This window comes from Dendrobium catenatum, unplaced genomic scaffold (assembly GCF_001605985.2).
Source record: "Dendrobium catenatum unplaced genomic scaffold, ASM160598v2 fragScaff_scaffold_156, whole genome shotgun sequence".
Taxonomy (NCBI): Eukaryota; Viridiplantae; Streptophyta; class Magnoliopsida; order Asparagales; family Orchidaceae; genus Dendrobium; species Dendrobium catenatum.
Window position 1 is genome coordinate 2,999,415 of NW_021318618.1, and position 13,745 is coordinate 3,013,159.

Consider the following 13,745-nt stretch of genomic DNA (forward strand, 5'->3'; position numbering starts at 1 on the left):
TGCGAGGCCAGCAGGTATGGGATTTTAATTTTTCTTTTGTCTTCCACGGCATACGGGTCAACAGATGGACGGGTGTTTGATAGAGCTGAACTTGGGCTTCTGGGAGGTTAGGCGTGAGGTGATGGTCGGACTAGGGGGAAGCTAGGGATTCTACGGGAGATTACCGAACAAGGAACCCTTTTTTGTGTGTGAGGTGCAGGATTATGTGGCTGTAAGTGGAGGTTGGGAGTTCGAGAGTGGGAGGATACAATCACCAAGGTTTTGAAAATCAGACCGGACAACGAACCGGAAGAAGGAGAGGTTCACAGTTTGACCGGTTCGACCGGTCGAACCGGATGACGTAACAAATAAAATTATTATTAAAATTTATAAAATGAATAAATTTTTTCCTATAATACATCTGTATATATATATAGAAGTAATTAATAATTCTCTTTGCATTGCTAAAATATTCAACATATATTCTAGAAAGGCAGCTATACTAGAAGGTTCTGATGCTTGATATAATTGTACTCAATCCTAATGCAAGCTTCAAAATATCTGCTATTTCCCACCATTCAAGCTTCAAAGCAATACTAGAAGGTTCTGATCTCATACTAATGTGTATGAGGGGAAAACTGGGAAGACGGTCGCTACTCTACTACAATCAAGGAGGTAATAGCAAGTGGATGCATACTCTCACCTTCTCAGCAGTCTTCCCAATCCTAATGTCGTCTTCTCCTATTTCATCAATTCAAAAAGATTCACACACCTTACCCTCAATTCAATCAATTTTAGAAACTAAAAAAAAAGTTTCTGAAACAGATATCTTGAATCAGTTGCTGTTCCAATGTGAATGTTGGTCTTCCCTCCAGAAAAAGGAAGAAAGGTCTTGAATCTTCTTCAGTTGTATATTAAGGAAGATTTGATCAGCTTAACAGCCTTGATTTGAGCTAGTTTGTTTCTAACACGAACTAAAATTGTTTTATCACAGTTTATGCTAGTCCATTAGTTCATGGAATGGCGCCATTTCAAAAAACATTATGAACATAATTGAACAACTTGATACCTTTCATAAATCACAACGTATGAAGAGCATGTCGATAAAAAAGGTACAGAACTTCATATTCACTAAGAAAAAGAATTTAAAAAACATAACAGTAATTACAAAGAAACCGCTTGTTTCAATTTCTGAGCAGTAATTACCAAGCAACGACGAAGGTGGAGTTGCAGTGACGAAGGAAGAAGATCGGAAGAGACGCGCGGCTTCGGGAGTTACAGGAGTAGGAAAAAAAACTAGGTTTTACGTTTTCCTTCACCTCAAATACCGCATGATTGAAATCAAGCGGCTGAAAACTGCGGTTAAGATTAACTGGGCGGTTCGCGCCCGGTTTTCGGTTCGCCGGTTTCACGGTCGGACCGCCGGTCGGACCGGTTCAAAGCCGGTTCTTTGCTTGCCCGGTTTCAGTGAAAAAACGAACCGGACGGCCGACCGGGTACCGGTTCAACCAGTTGAACCGGCCGGTCCGGTCCGGTTTTTAAAACGTTGCCAATCACAATAGCTGTGCGAGAAAAGCAGAGAAGAGAGAGATCAACGTGACTTCAAAGCGTGGAAATGGCCTGGAGTTTATTTAACAGCTCTGATAACACCAAACAACAATAAATTAAAATTACTAATTCATAACGCCAATCCCAAATAATTGAGATAAGAATAGAGAGGAGGAATCATTATATAGCCATTCTCCATGCATCACAACCATGTGCAACATTATAGTAGAACAGCTTGCCAATGTCTATGAGAGTAGCAATTTAATTATTTCATACACTAAAAATACGACACCTCTAAAAAGATAATTACCAAAAGAAGCCCTAACATCTTTTAGATTCTCCCAAAGTTTTTGATGGAAATAGGTGGATTTGTAAATACTGGATGGTTATTTTTTCATTCAATCAAATTTTACCTAATTTATGCACAAATCTTAATAGTTTCTTTTAAGCCCACCATGCTCATGGCCCATGGTAGTGGTTCTTGCGAAATGTTTCCAGCAACAATATCAATCATAGGTTATACAAGCTAAGATTTTATAGCCAAGTATCTAAGCAATCAACGGGAAGGGGAGCACCCCCACTCCTTTCTCCATGGGGAGGGGAGGGGAGGGGAGTTCTTTCCTGGTATTACGAAGAGAAATGTCTGAGGCTAAACGTCTAGATAGAGTTTTTTTCCTCTGTTTTGTCTTCGTTTCCTGGCGACTGGTATCTATCAGAATCATTTGTTTATATGGCTAGTAATGCTTTTCCCAGCTAAATACTTTGCCTACTGTTAGCCTGAAAATTGCTATAGTAGAATCTAAACATTCATAAACTGTGTTTTTGTTTTTCTCGTGACATTATAACAGACATTGATTGCAGATATTTCTTTTTTATTTTTTATTTTTGAAAACAATAAATTTTTTGAAAAAAGTCGAATATTCTTATGTTGGCAGTTTGAAATTTTATATATTATTTTCTTATTTTTTTTCAGGTGATAAAGTTTGCTTCACCAAGTTCTGCTGGAGCACATTGCATTGATCCTGCTGCAGCTGGGTTGAGCAATGGTATTGAAAACATAAAATTAGTCCAAGCTAATATATTTATTTAAAATGAATATGCATGAAATAAAATTACCACATTGTTGCAAGTTATTTTGTGTGATTCTGAAAAGTTGAAACATTACTTCATAAAGCTATATGCAGTAGAACCATTAGATTTTTTTTTCTTCATATTTGTGCATGACGATAATTCAGTAACTTCCCTTTTAAAATTTTTATTTTTGCTGCTGCTAGATTATCTGCAATATTACTTCTCCAAAGCTTTTTGATCCATGAATTTTATCCTAGTCTGAAACGCACTATCCCACATAAATTTTCTGCAAAATCCTTTTTCCTATCTCCAGTAATCGTAGATTTATTATGGAAATAGGACACCGAGCTGGACCAAGGAAGCTGATATACTATGAACCTGATGATGTAAAGGCTGCAATAGTTACATGCGGCGGGCTTTGTCCGGGACTCAATGACATTATTAGACAGGTAAAATACTTTATCTGCTTTGCATAATGAAATATTCTCTTGAGATCTATGTCTAAATCATGTTTGTCATTCACATATCTTCCCATGCCAGTACTTTTTAGCATGATTAGGCATAAATGTTTTTTCTAATAATTTGGTAGTTGTTCGGATGATTATGCATTCAACTTTAGATTTCATGGGAAACGAATCATTTTCAACAAGGATTAATACAAAAAATAGGGCTGAACCTGTGTAAAACGCTTTGACCTGGTTGATACTTCTGAATCATATTTCATTGTATATGTTTACCAACGTGTGCATGTAGCATCTTAGCCAAAATTCTTTTGCAAAATTGCCATCTATAATGGCGTCTAGTAGGTAAAACTAATGGAGTTGCAAGAATTATAGAAGGTTATGTTATAAACGAGAATAAATATATCATATATTATTATATTACCCTACAACTATTACCCAAACCAACTATTTTTTAACTTATGCGAATTTTTATTTTAAAAAAAATGAACAAAGTTGTTTCTTTTTCTTATTTTTGTTATACTGTATATCAAAAGAACATATTCTATCTGGCAGATAGTGCTCACCCTTGAAAAATATGGTGTTAAGAAGATTGTTGGAATTCCCTTTGGTTATCGTGGCTTTTTTGAGGAAGGTTTATCAGAAATACCAGTAAGATTATGACCTCCATTCCATTCTGCAAAATCGGATAGTCTTCTCAATATTTCATTTTGATGCTTAGATGCTCGTGTTTTCCCGGCTTTATCGTAGAGTGGTTGAAAACATTAATCTTGCTGGTGGAAGTCTTTTGGGAGTTTCTCGTGGAGGAGGCAACATTAGTGAAATTGTAGACAGTATTCAGGTGAGCAATGATTTATTAGAAGATTGCAAACTTAACATCCTTATTTCTAATAAAAAATCAGTTGTACATGCTAGTGTGATTGAAGTGTAACTAATGCCACCCAAGAATTTCAGGCTAGGGGAATTGACATACTTTTTATTCTCGGGGGAAATGGAACACATGCAGGAGCAAATGCAATACATAATGAGGTACTATGTCTTTTTTTTTTTAAATTGCAATTATTTTGTTTTATTCTTTTCTCTTAGCTTCTTATTTGCACAGTATGCTGATATCTAATCACTATTTTTTTATTCATTACTTGGTATCCTGATTACTCTTTATTGTTGTCGTTTTAGGTCGAATCTGTTGCACTAAATTTTTTATATTCTATCTACTGTTTAAAAGTTGATTCTATGCTTTTGTTCCTTTCGCTATCTGCATAGTGTCGGAAAAGAAGCATGAAAGTTTCTGTCATTGCTGTGCCTAAAACAATCGATAATGACATACCTCTTATGGATAAGACATTTGGTTTTGACACTGCTGTGGAAGAAGCTCAACGAGCAATAAATTCTGCATATATTGAGGTTTGTGTTTGTTTGTTTTTTTTTTTCTTTTTGTAGGGTTTTAGCTAATTTTCTATCTTTTTTTTTTTCTTCAGTTCTGGAGTAATATTATTGTATCATTTGTTTTCATCTTCAATTAGGCACATAGTGCTTATCACGGCATTGGACTAGTGAAACTGATGGGAAGAAGCAGTGGATTCATAGCTATGCATGCTTCTGTTTCCAGTGGCCAGATTGATGTCTGTTTAATTCCAGAGGTTTGTCCTAATTTATTTCTCTATTAAACTAATATATTTGTCTTTAAGAGTCTCACCACTGGCTGGAAACCTGTTTTTGTTTTCATTATTAAGCCTTACATAGTCTTGGCTTTACATGGGGGTACCTTTCTCCTTACGTAGTTATACCTCTGCCTGAAGGTACCTTTCACCTTGGAGGGACCACATGGAGTCTTACAGCATCTTGAGCATCTAATAAGGACTAAAGGATCAGCCGTAGTTTGTATTGCTGAAGGTGCAGGGCAAGTAAGCAAATGTTTTTGTTTAAAGTTTTTATTGCAGTACATTAATATTTTTTTCTCAGTATTGTCAACAAAAGAACATTGATTTGTCCAATCAGCATGTGCACAAAGGGAGATAATTGCATGAAGTTTTTCTCTCCTGTTTTTAATTATCATAAAGAGAATTTAGATTAAGAGGGCCAGTTTATCCATGGCTTAATGACAGGGGATTGTTATGTGTTTAAACTTTTAGATGTCTTTTAAAAAAAGAAAACTAATGAATGATGTACAGGAGCATGTAACATAAGCATGGTTAAGAATCGGGTTGTCTTAGAAGCTACTTGATTAGTGATGTATGTAATTTTTTTGGAGCCAGGGCATTCAAGCAGATATTTGTTTGTAACATATATATAGAGATCGGGTAAGCCGCGGTCTTGCGGGCTTGCGACATTCGGGTGAGGCCAGTGCCAATGACCAGCATGCGAGCGGAGTGCAGACGAGAACCGCGGCGTTCGAGTGAGGCCAGTGCCAGCGTGCGAGCGGAGCGCATGTGAGGACCGTGGCGTCTGGGCGAGGCCAGGCCTGCGCCAGCATGCAAGTAGACCCGAGCAGTAGAGCACTCGAGTGAGTCGAGCTTCCTGCGAAGCAAAGTGCGGAACACGGAGGGGATGGCTTGATGCGGGTCAAAACCGGGTTGATCTCGGGTTGCCGGGTCAACCGGAACCCGACCCATTTTTTAAATGGATTGGAATCTCAAACCCAAACCCGACCCGTATGTTAAACAGGTTGACCCAAACTCAAAAATTTTCGGGTCGGGTTCAGGTCAAGTTTCAGGTCGTATTAGATTTTGACACCTCTAATTATAATATAATAAATCATGAATATTTAACACTTTCGTCTAATTACAAATTTTATAAACACTTAACGTAAGCCATAATAATATACAAAATTGAAAAAATAAGTGACATTGTCCCTTTTTCTAAAATTAAAGGAAAAAATTGCGAACTTATTTGTTCAATATTAGACAGAATTGTGATCACTTAGAAGTATATGAAGACTACGAGACTTTGCAGGGCATTCATATAGTTCCAGACTTTGAAATGGATATAAAAACTGCACTTAGGCGCCGGCGCAGTGGCCCTTGCACACTTTTTATAGTAATTAGGCTATACAGGGCATTGCTTTCAGGGAATGCCCTGACATTAATATAAGAGATTAATTGATTTATGTCATGATTGTACGATAAGTTTTACACTGGTTCTCAACAACTTAATGCAATATTCAACTTTTCTCATCCAGGTCTTAGGGCCCCAGCAACGACAATTTTTAAAATTGAACTTGAAATTGAAGATACATGAACCTATAACGAACTTGAAAATTTTGCTTACGAGTGTGGAACTTCCCTACCACTACTAAGAACACTTGAAACCCTCAAGAATCCACACAATGAACTGACTGGAATGAAAGATGAACTAAAATTTTCTCCCTATTTATAGAAAGAAAAAGATGCCATGTGGGTCCTGCTTGCATTAATCTAACGCATGTACAAACAAATTTATTTTTCTTTAAAAGATAAGAAAATTTGAAAAAGAATTCAACTCACCACCAGATCGGCAAGCGAACATAAGGCAAGCTTTGAAACTTCAAACAATGAATTTTGTATGCATTTCAATCCTAGCAAAAATATTTGACATTCGAACACTTAAAATATTATGCGCATTCTAATGACAAACACTCGTGCATTTGCCTCGAGAAGTTTGCCACCGCCTGAAGAAGTATGCAACAGCTTTGAGAAGCATGTAGTAGCCTCAAAAGGTGTGCAGTAGACTCGAAAAGCAAGTATTGTCTTGGAAATCGTGCCACAACACAAAAAAATTGTTGGTTGTCTCAAGCGTATTATTAGTTAAAAAAAAAGAGAAACTTCATATTGAAAAGCACATGAATATACTATGCAAATGCATCGGAAAACGTGCATATGCATTGTATGAGTACACTAAAAAGCTCACAAATACATTAAAACATACAAATGCACCGTTCAATTTCATGTAAACGTATAAAAAAGTATGCATGCCATCATGTTACCTCAATGATGTCCCGCATAGAAAGTGAATATAAACTGGAGGGAATTTTATTATTAAAATTCCATATGAACTCAGATCGAACTCCATCCTCTGCCAGCAAATGTGCAAAGTTACCAATATTCAAATATCAAAATAAAATGGGTGAAAATAATTCCGACGATGGTTGTGTAAAAGAAGATCTTAACCGGAGGGGTTAACTCTTAACTCTCAAAATCAAAATTTCATATTGCAAAATATAAATATTTTTGTGTGACTTCAAAGCTACTCTTATGATATCCGTGTTGAAAGTGAATCTCAATCGAAAGGGACTTTATCATCAAAATGTCACATGAACTCAAAACAAACTTGATCCTTTATCATCAAGTGGGTAAAGTTGGCAACATTCAAATAACAAAATATCCCTGAGTGAAAAAATAATTAGTAATTCTCAAACTTCCAAATGATGGTTATGTTAAAAGTAAATCTCAATCAGAGGAATCAATTCTCAAAATCAAAATTTTATGCTATAAATGCAAATTTTTTTAAGTGACTTCAATTGATGATGGACGAATTGATCTCGTGATCTTCAAAATGACCTCAAATTCTAAAGTTAATCATTTGGGGCTTGAATTCTAATGAGATTTAAAAAATTCAATATTTAGCAAACTTTATAAATATTTCAAGTGAAATCAATCTCTTGAAACTTAAAGCAAAATTCTTTCACCTTTTGCAAATCTCTTGTCATCAAATACCGCTAAGATTCATTATTAAATGACCTTTCGCTAGTAAGGACATGTCACGTGTTTTCTAACCAATGTTTTTGTTGTTAAATAACACCACAAATAAATTTCTATGATCAGGGCCATCTGACCATATGGTTTTGCCATAGAAAGACATCATTAAATTACAATCACGACTAGAGTCCATATGTTCCCCAATAATTAAAACCCTTGAATAATGAATCGAACGATAAATTTGATAGGACACAAAATCCTCTCTTATCGAAGATCAACTTAAATTTATCCCCTTAGACAACATCCACTATAGATCTATAAGATATTCTTAGATGAGGCAACTCATGTTTGTCGACAAGGAGATTGGGTCGACAACCTCTTTTGACTAAGTAGACTAAAAATCATGTAAACTCAGGACAACAAAACTATAGGATCTTGACCGGGTTCGTCATCATTCCCTCACCATCTACTTTAAGCGCAAGACAATAAATTTCAAATCTAATACTAAATTTGTTACTACTATTTGCTTAGTATTTAGTAGTTATCTATTGATTAACTTTAATCAAAAGTGCTCTTTCGTTATTGAGAGGTAATTAATCATAAGGTCTTGTTCCTATGAGAAACTTGAACTCAAATCTTAAAGTTCTCATAAATTGAGGGTGAAATCTCTTAGTATATTATCTTCAATTTAATATGCTTTCTGAAATTTTCACTTGGAACACCCATTAAAACTCTCGAAATTGTGAAGAGGCAGGGGTGTAATTTTTTGGAGCCCACATATTTTTTACGATTTCGTTGCTGAATGTTTCTCTTTTCATTTTTGGCTAATCGTATATAAATTATAGTAAGAACAAAAGTATTATGAGTTAAGATTTAAAATTCTCTAAAAATTGCTTTGCAGTCTAGTTACCATATAGAGCCAACATTCAGGTGGTCAGTTGTCATCAACAACAGAGACTCCAAAGCTACCATCTTTTTTGGTGGTCTAAAGATTCTTACAGTAGCTGCCAGAGTTGCCGTCATTCTTGTTCTCGACATGTCTGTCCAAGGCCGCACTAGGAAGCCTAATCCTATTCAAGTGTCTGCTCAACGTGCGTATCAACATGTGTAACATGCACAAACCACAAAACTGCCATTGGTAATGAGTTTCCTCTGAAGAGGACCTCAATCTTCGAAAGGCAGTCCCACTCAGAAACCCTAGCCATAAAGAAGCTTGTTGTCAGGCCAAAAATTTCCCAGCTATCTACAAGCATTAGCATTTTGCCAACTAAGCCTTTCGAGCGATGAACGTTGAAGCTTCCTCATATGGAAGAAAATTATTCAGAAGGTAAAGGAGAAAAAAACACTTGAACTGCGAGCTCAGCAGTTAATGCCCAAGCATCCATCTATGTAGCTCTGGAGCTGGAAGCGAGTATTTCTAATCAGAATAAATTTGAAAACTTAAAATGTGCAAATATGAATAGCTCTATCAATGACGTGAAGCAATCATTTTGAGCTGAACATCATCAAGCTCTAGTCTCTCAGAAGAATTTCCTTACTTGGAACGGTTATCAGCCAGTACAAAAAGTTCTTAGAATTTATTGAATTGCTCCCAACACAGATAAGGTTTAGCTTCTCTTTTAGGTTTAAAGCAAATATCTGGTTTCTTAAGATCTCTAGATTCAGAGTGTGTCGTGCTAAAATAGATATTCGTGGTTTCTTTGCTCCTGTGAGACCTGCAGTGAACTCAAGAGGACGAAATGTGTAGATAATTGTCGGAATAAAATAAATTTTATAAGTAATGAAGACAGCAGAGAACCTGATCTAAGGGATCTTCAATTGTGGTATTCATGCTTTCAAGAAGTTGTAGCTCAAGACGTTCTGATTGAACCTCAATAATCAACTTTCAAAAGGCTTGGCTGGATTGTTTCCAGCAATTCTCCCCCGTTTCTTGCAAGAAAACCCGCCTCCTGTTGACTGAATGGAGCCTCCCTCCTCTTGGTTGTTGTGTGAGCATTCTTCTCCGGTAAAAGAATTCAGGATGCTTTACAAAACCTTGCTGCCACTTAGGACAGCAGGGACAGCCGCTGGTCTCCTTGTCCTGCTGCTGGAGACTCAATGACTATACCTAGGAAGTCCAAGGGAGAAGGCCTAGAGTCCTGGAGATCCATTGTGGTGGATTTCCGGATTCTAATAGGACCTCTTCTCCTTCTCTTCTCCTTAAACTTGGGGAATCCAACCGAAAATAGGCAACTCTTCAAAACTCAGAAATCTGAGAACAATCTCATAAAAATTTTCCCTTCTTCCTATAGGATGGCCTGTTTATCGACAAGTTATCCCAAACAACCTCTAGATCCCTTAACTCTTAAGGAAAATCAAATAAAACAGACTCTCTATTAACTAATTAATTATGAAAAGGACCTTCCGTATTAATTGCAATTGTAACTATGCCCCTATCCCTTAAAGAACTATGGTGAATGATTATAGCGGTAGCTTTACAAGACATGTGCCTGTGGTTTCTTCTTTGGCGGGGGCATTTTTTTGTAACAAAAATTTTTTTCCTTGCACTTTAGGATTTGCTGCAAAAGTCATATACAACTGATGCGTCTGGTAATGTTGTACTAAGCGACATTGGAGTTCACATTCAACAACAGGTATGAGTCTTTCCAGTATTTTTCCCACGCTCTCTTACTGATCCGCAAAAATTATTTGCCCCCCTCTACATACACACGCAGACAATTACTTTCTAACTATGTGTAATGATGGTGATGTGATGAGCTTTAGTGCAACAAATGCACTAACTTTTCAGAATCACACAAAATAACTTGCAACAATGTAAACGTATAAAAAATTATGATGCCATCATGTTACCTCAATGATATCCCGCGAGGGAATTTTATTATTAAAATTTCATATGAACTCAGATCGAACTCCATCCTCTGCCAGCAAGTGTGCAAAGTTACCAATATTCAAATATCAAAATAGAAAGGGTGAAAATAATTCCGATGATGGTTGTGTAAAAGAAGATCTTAACCGGAGGGGTTAACTCTTAACTCTCAAAATCAAAATTTTATATTGCAAAATATAAATATTTTTGTGTGACTTCAAAGATACTCTTATGATAGCCGTGTTGAAAGTGAATCTCAATCGAAAGGGACTTTATCATCAAAATGTCACATGAACTCAAAACAAACCTGATCCTTTACCATCAAGTGGGTAAAGTTGGCAACATTCAAATAACAAAACATCCCTGAGTGAAAAAATAATTAGTAATTCTCAAACTTCCAAATGATGTTATGTTAAAAGTAAATCTCAATTAGAGGAATCAATTCTCAAAATCAAAATTTTATGCTATAAATGCAATTTTTTTTAAGTGACTTCAATTGATGATGGACGAATTGATCTCGTGATCTTCAAAATGACCTCAAATTCCAAAGTTAATCATTTGGGGCTTGAATTCTAATGAGATTTAAAAAATTCAATATTTAGCAAAATTTATAAATATTTCAAGTGAAATCAATCTCTTGAAACTTAAAGCGAAATTCTTTCACCTTTTGCAAATGTCTTGTCATCAAATACCGCTAAGATTCATTATTAAATGACCTTTCGCTAGTAAGGACATGTCACGCATTTTCTAACCAATGTTTTTGTTCTTAAATAACACCACAAATAAATTTTTATGATCAAGGCCATTTGACCATATGGTTTTGTCATAGAAAGACATCATTAAATTACAACCACGACTAGAGTCCATATGTTCCCCAATAATTAAAACCCTTGAATAATGAATTGAACGATACATTTGATAGGACACAAAATCCTCTCTTATCGACGATCAACTTAAATTGTAGTTCCTGTTGCTCTTAGAAGAGCAATAGACTTATTCATTTGACCATGCAGCAAGCCTCAATAATAAATTGTAAACAGAAATGAAAGATGCAACCACATCATCTTTTCTATACCAAATAAGCACAGCAGATTACCACATTTTCCATGCTCCTACAATTACGAAGCACTGACACCATTACAACTATGTAGGATACGCCACATCTAGAATTATGTTTTCTATATTAATTATAATTCAAGCATAAAAACTAATTAGTATAACTACAAGCAATTTGTCTCATAAATTATAAATGAAGTGGTAGTTTGATAGGAAACACTTGAAGATCTCAAGTATTTCCTATCAATTTTTGGAAAACAGCGAGCTTTCTTATCAAAATCGACACAAAAACAGGAAAACGGTAGAAAATTTGTAATATTTGATGAAATGGAAGCAGAAAATAGCGAGATAAAATTGATCCTCTATTTGAGAGGAGGATTGTTCTCTCCCAATCTCTAAACGCTGCTAGAGCCCAAAAGAAATCAAAGAGATATCAAATTTCAGCCAAATTCAAGATGTCATAACCATAGAAAAACAAACTATTTAATGCATACAAATCAGAAGGAAATCCCTACATTCAAATTTCCCTCTTAATTCCCCAAAAAAACCTTCCTATTCGGCTCCTGCAAGGCTTGCGGCTCGCGCGGCATCTGTCGCTGGCGGAAAGGATCCGCTGTTTTGCATCTGATCCGGTCCCGCGTGGACCGGCTGGACCGGTCTAACAATACTCCCCTCCTGAAGATCCACCTTGTCCTCAAGGTGGAGATATGCTCGTGTTCCCGTGTAGGTGACCATCCTTAAGGTGGCTGAAAATTCCTACCATCTTGTTGAATTAAGGTTTGCCCTGAAAGAGAAACATCTCCTCCCTCCATCCTGATCACATCCAGCTTGTGTAGTCCCACCAAATAATTTTCCCCCATCCCTTGTAGGCTCCTAACCATGTTCTTAAGTGATATCATGGCTTTGGATAGCCCTGCTTCTCCCCTTATGACCACATTTATTCCATCCACCATTAATTCCATCATGAGTGCTCCCCAATTGTCCTTGGTTTCCCCCAAGGTTTGCAACCATTTCATTCCCAGGATGATATCAATACTTCCTAACTCTCAGAGAAAATCATCCCTTACCTGAATCTCCTGGATGGTCAACACCACTCCTTTACAGATCCCCTAGGCTTTCTCTACCTTCCTTGTACCCATCATCACCCCATAATAACCGGAGTCCACCAATTTCACTCCCAGTTGGTTGAGGACCTGAGTGGAAATGAAATTATGGGTAGCCCCACTGTCAATCAAAACAACCACCTCCATGCCTACTATTTCCCCCTTCACATTCATCGTATGATTCGAAGTGAATCCTGTAACATCAGTTTTGCTCCAGGTTCGTCCGGACGAAGTTGGATCATCCGGGACGATCGGTACAGGCAGGAAAACAGTTCTGGCTGCATGGATCATCTGGACGAAATTTGGATCGTCTGGACGAAAATTTTCCAGAGGACCAGTCGCCGGGGACGTTCATGAAATTCGTCTGGACGAAATTTGTCCAGAGCCACTTCGTCCCGGGACGAAGTTGCGATCGTCCGGGACGATCAGTCTGGATATATATAGAAATGAGATATTTTGAAGAGAGAGAAAAAGCCTAGGAGAGAGAAAAACGAAGGAAAAAGTGGAGAAGTTGATTTTTGGGCGACGCCGGGCCGTTTTCGTTCGACGAGACTGTTGAAGATATTGTTGTACGCAAGGTAAGGCACAATCCGCCTTTCTCAATTTTCAGAACCGTCGTGTTTGGCGGTATTATCTGTCCGGAATTGATTTTTGTTAGTGATTTTCGTCCGTATTTCCCGTCTGGTTCAGTTTTTACCGCTTAATTTCCTGTATGATGTTGACGTGCCGAGTGTGCACATTTTGATTATTTTCTGGAGATTTTTGTCCTGGTAGTTTTGATTTGACGGCGTTTTCCGTTGACTGTATTTTTCTGTGTAGTCTAAAATTGTCTGAGCAATAGAATTAAAGTCTTGCAATGTTGTTATCTATATTATGTGCAAATTTGGTATTCTGTGATTTTTCAGAAAAATTGTATAAATTCCGTATACAGCCGTTGTGCTGCCCGATTTTCGTGTGATTTCTGATTTGTCCGGATTTCTTCTGAATT

General features: G+C 36.9%; 1 protein-coding gene across 1 annotated transcript in view; it reads left to right on the forward strand.

Annotated features, from left to right (window-relative positions):
* The window catches only part of LOC110094022 (ATP-dependent 6-phosphofructokinase 5, chloroplastic), a 39,777-nt gene that overhangs the window by 14,986 nt on the left and 11,046 nt on the right, over nt 1-13,745 (forward strand). The window contains exons 4-12 of the mRNA XM_028691942.1: nt 2,501-2,573; nt 2,938-3,047; nt 3,615-3,710; nt 3,799-3,900; nt 4,014-4,088; nt 4,323-4,463; nt 4,583-4,699; nt 4,859-4,963; nt 10,285-10,365. Coding sequence (XP_028547775.1) covers nt 2,501-2,573; nt 2,938-3,047; nt 3,615-3,710; nt 3,799-3,900; nt 4,014-4,088; nt 4,323-4,463; nt 4,583-4,699; nt 4,859-4,963; nt 10,285-10,365 — 900 coding nt within the window. The remainder of the gene's footprint in view (nt 1-2,500; nt 2,574-2,937; nt 3,048-3,614; nt 3,711-3,798; nt 3,901-4,013; nt 4,089-4,322; nt 4,464-4,582; nt 4,700-4,858; nt 4,964-10,284; nt 10,366-13,745) is intronic.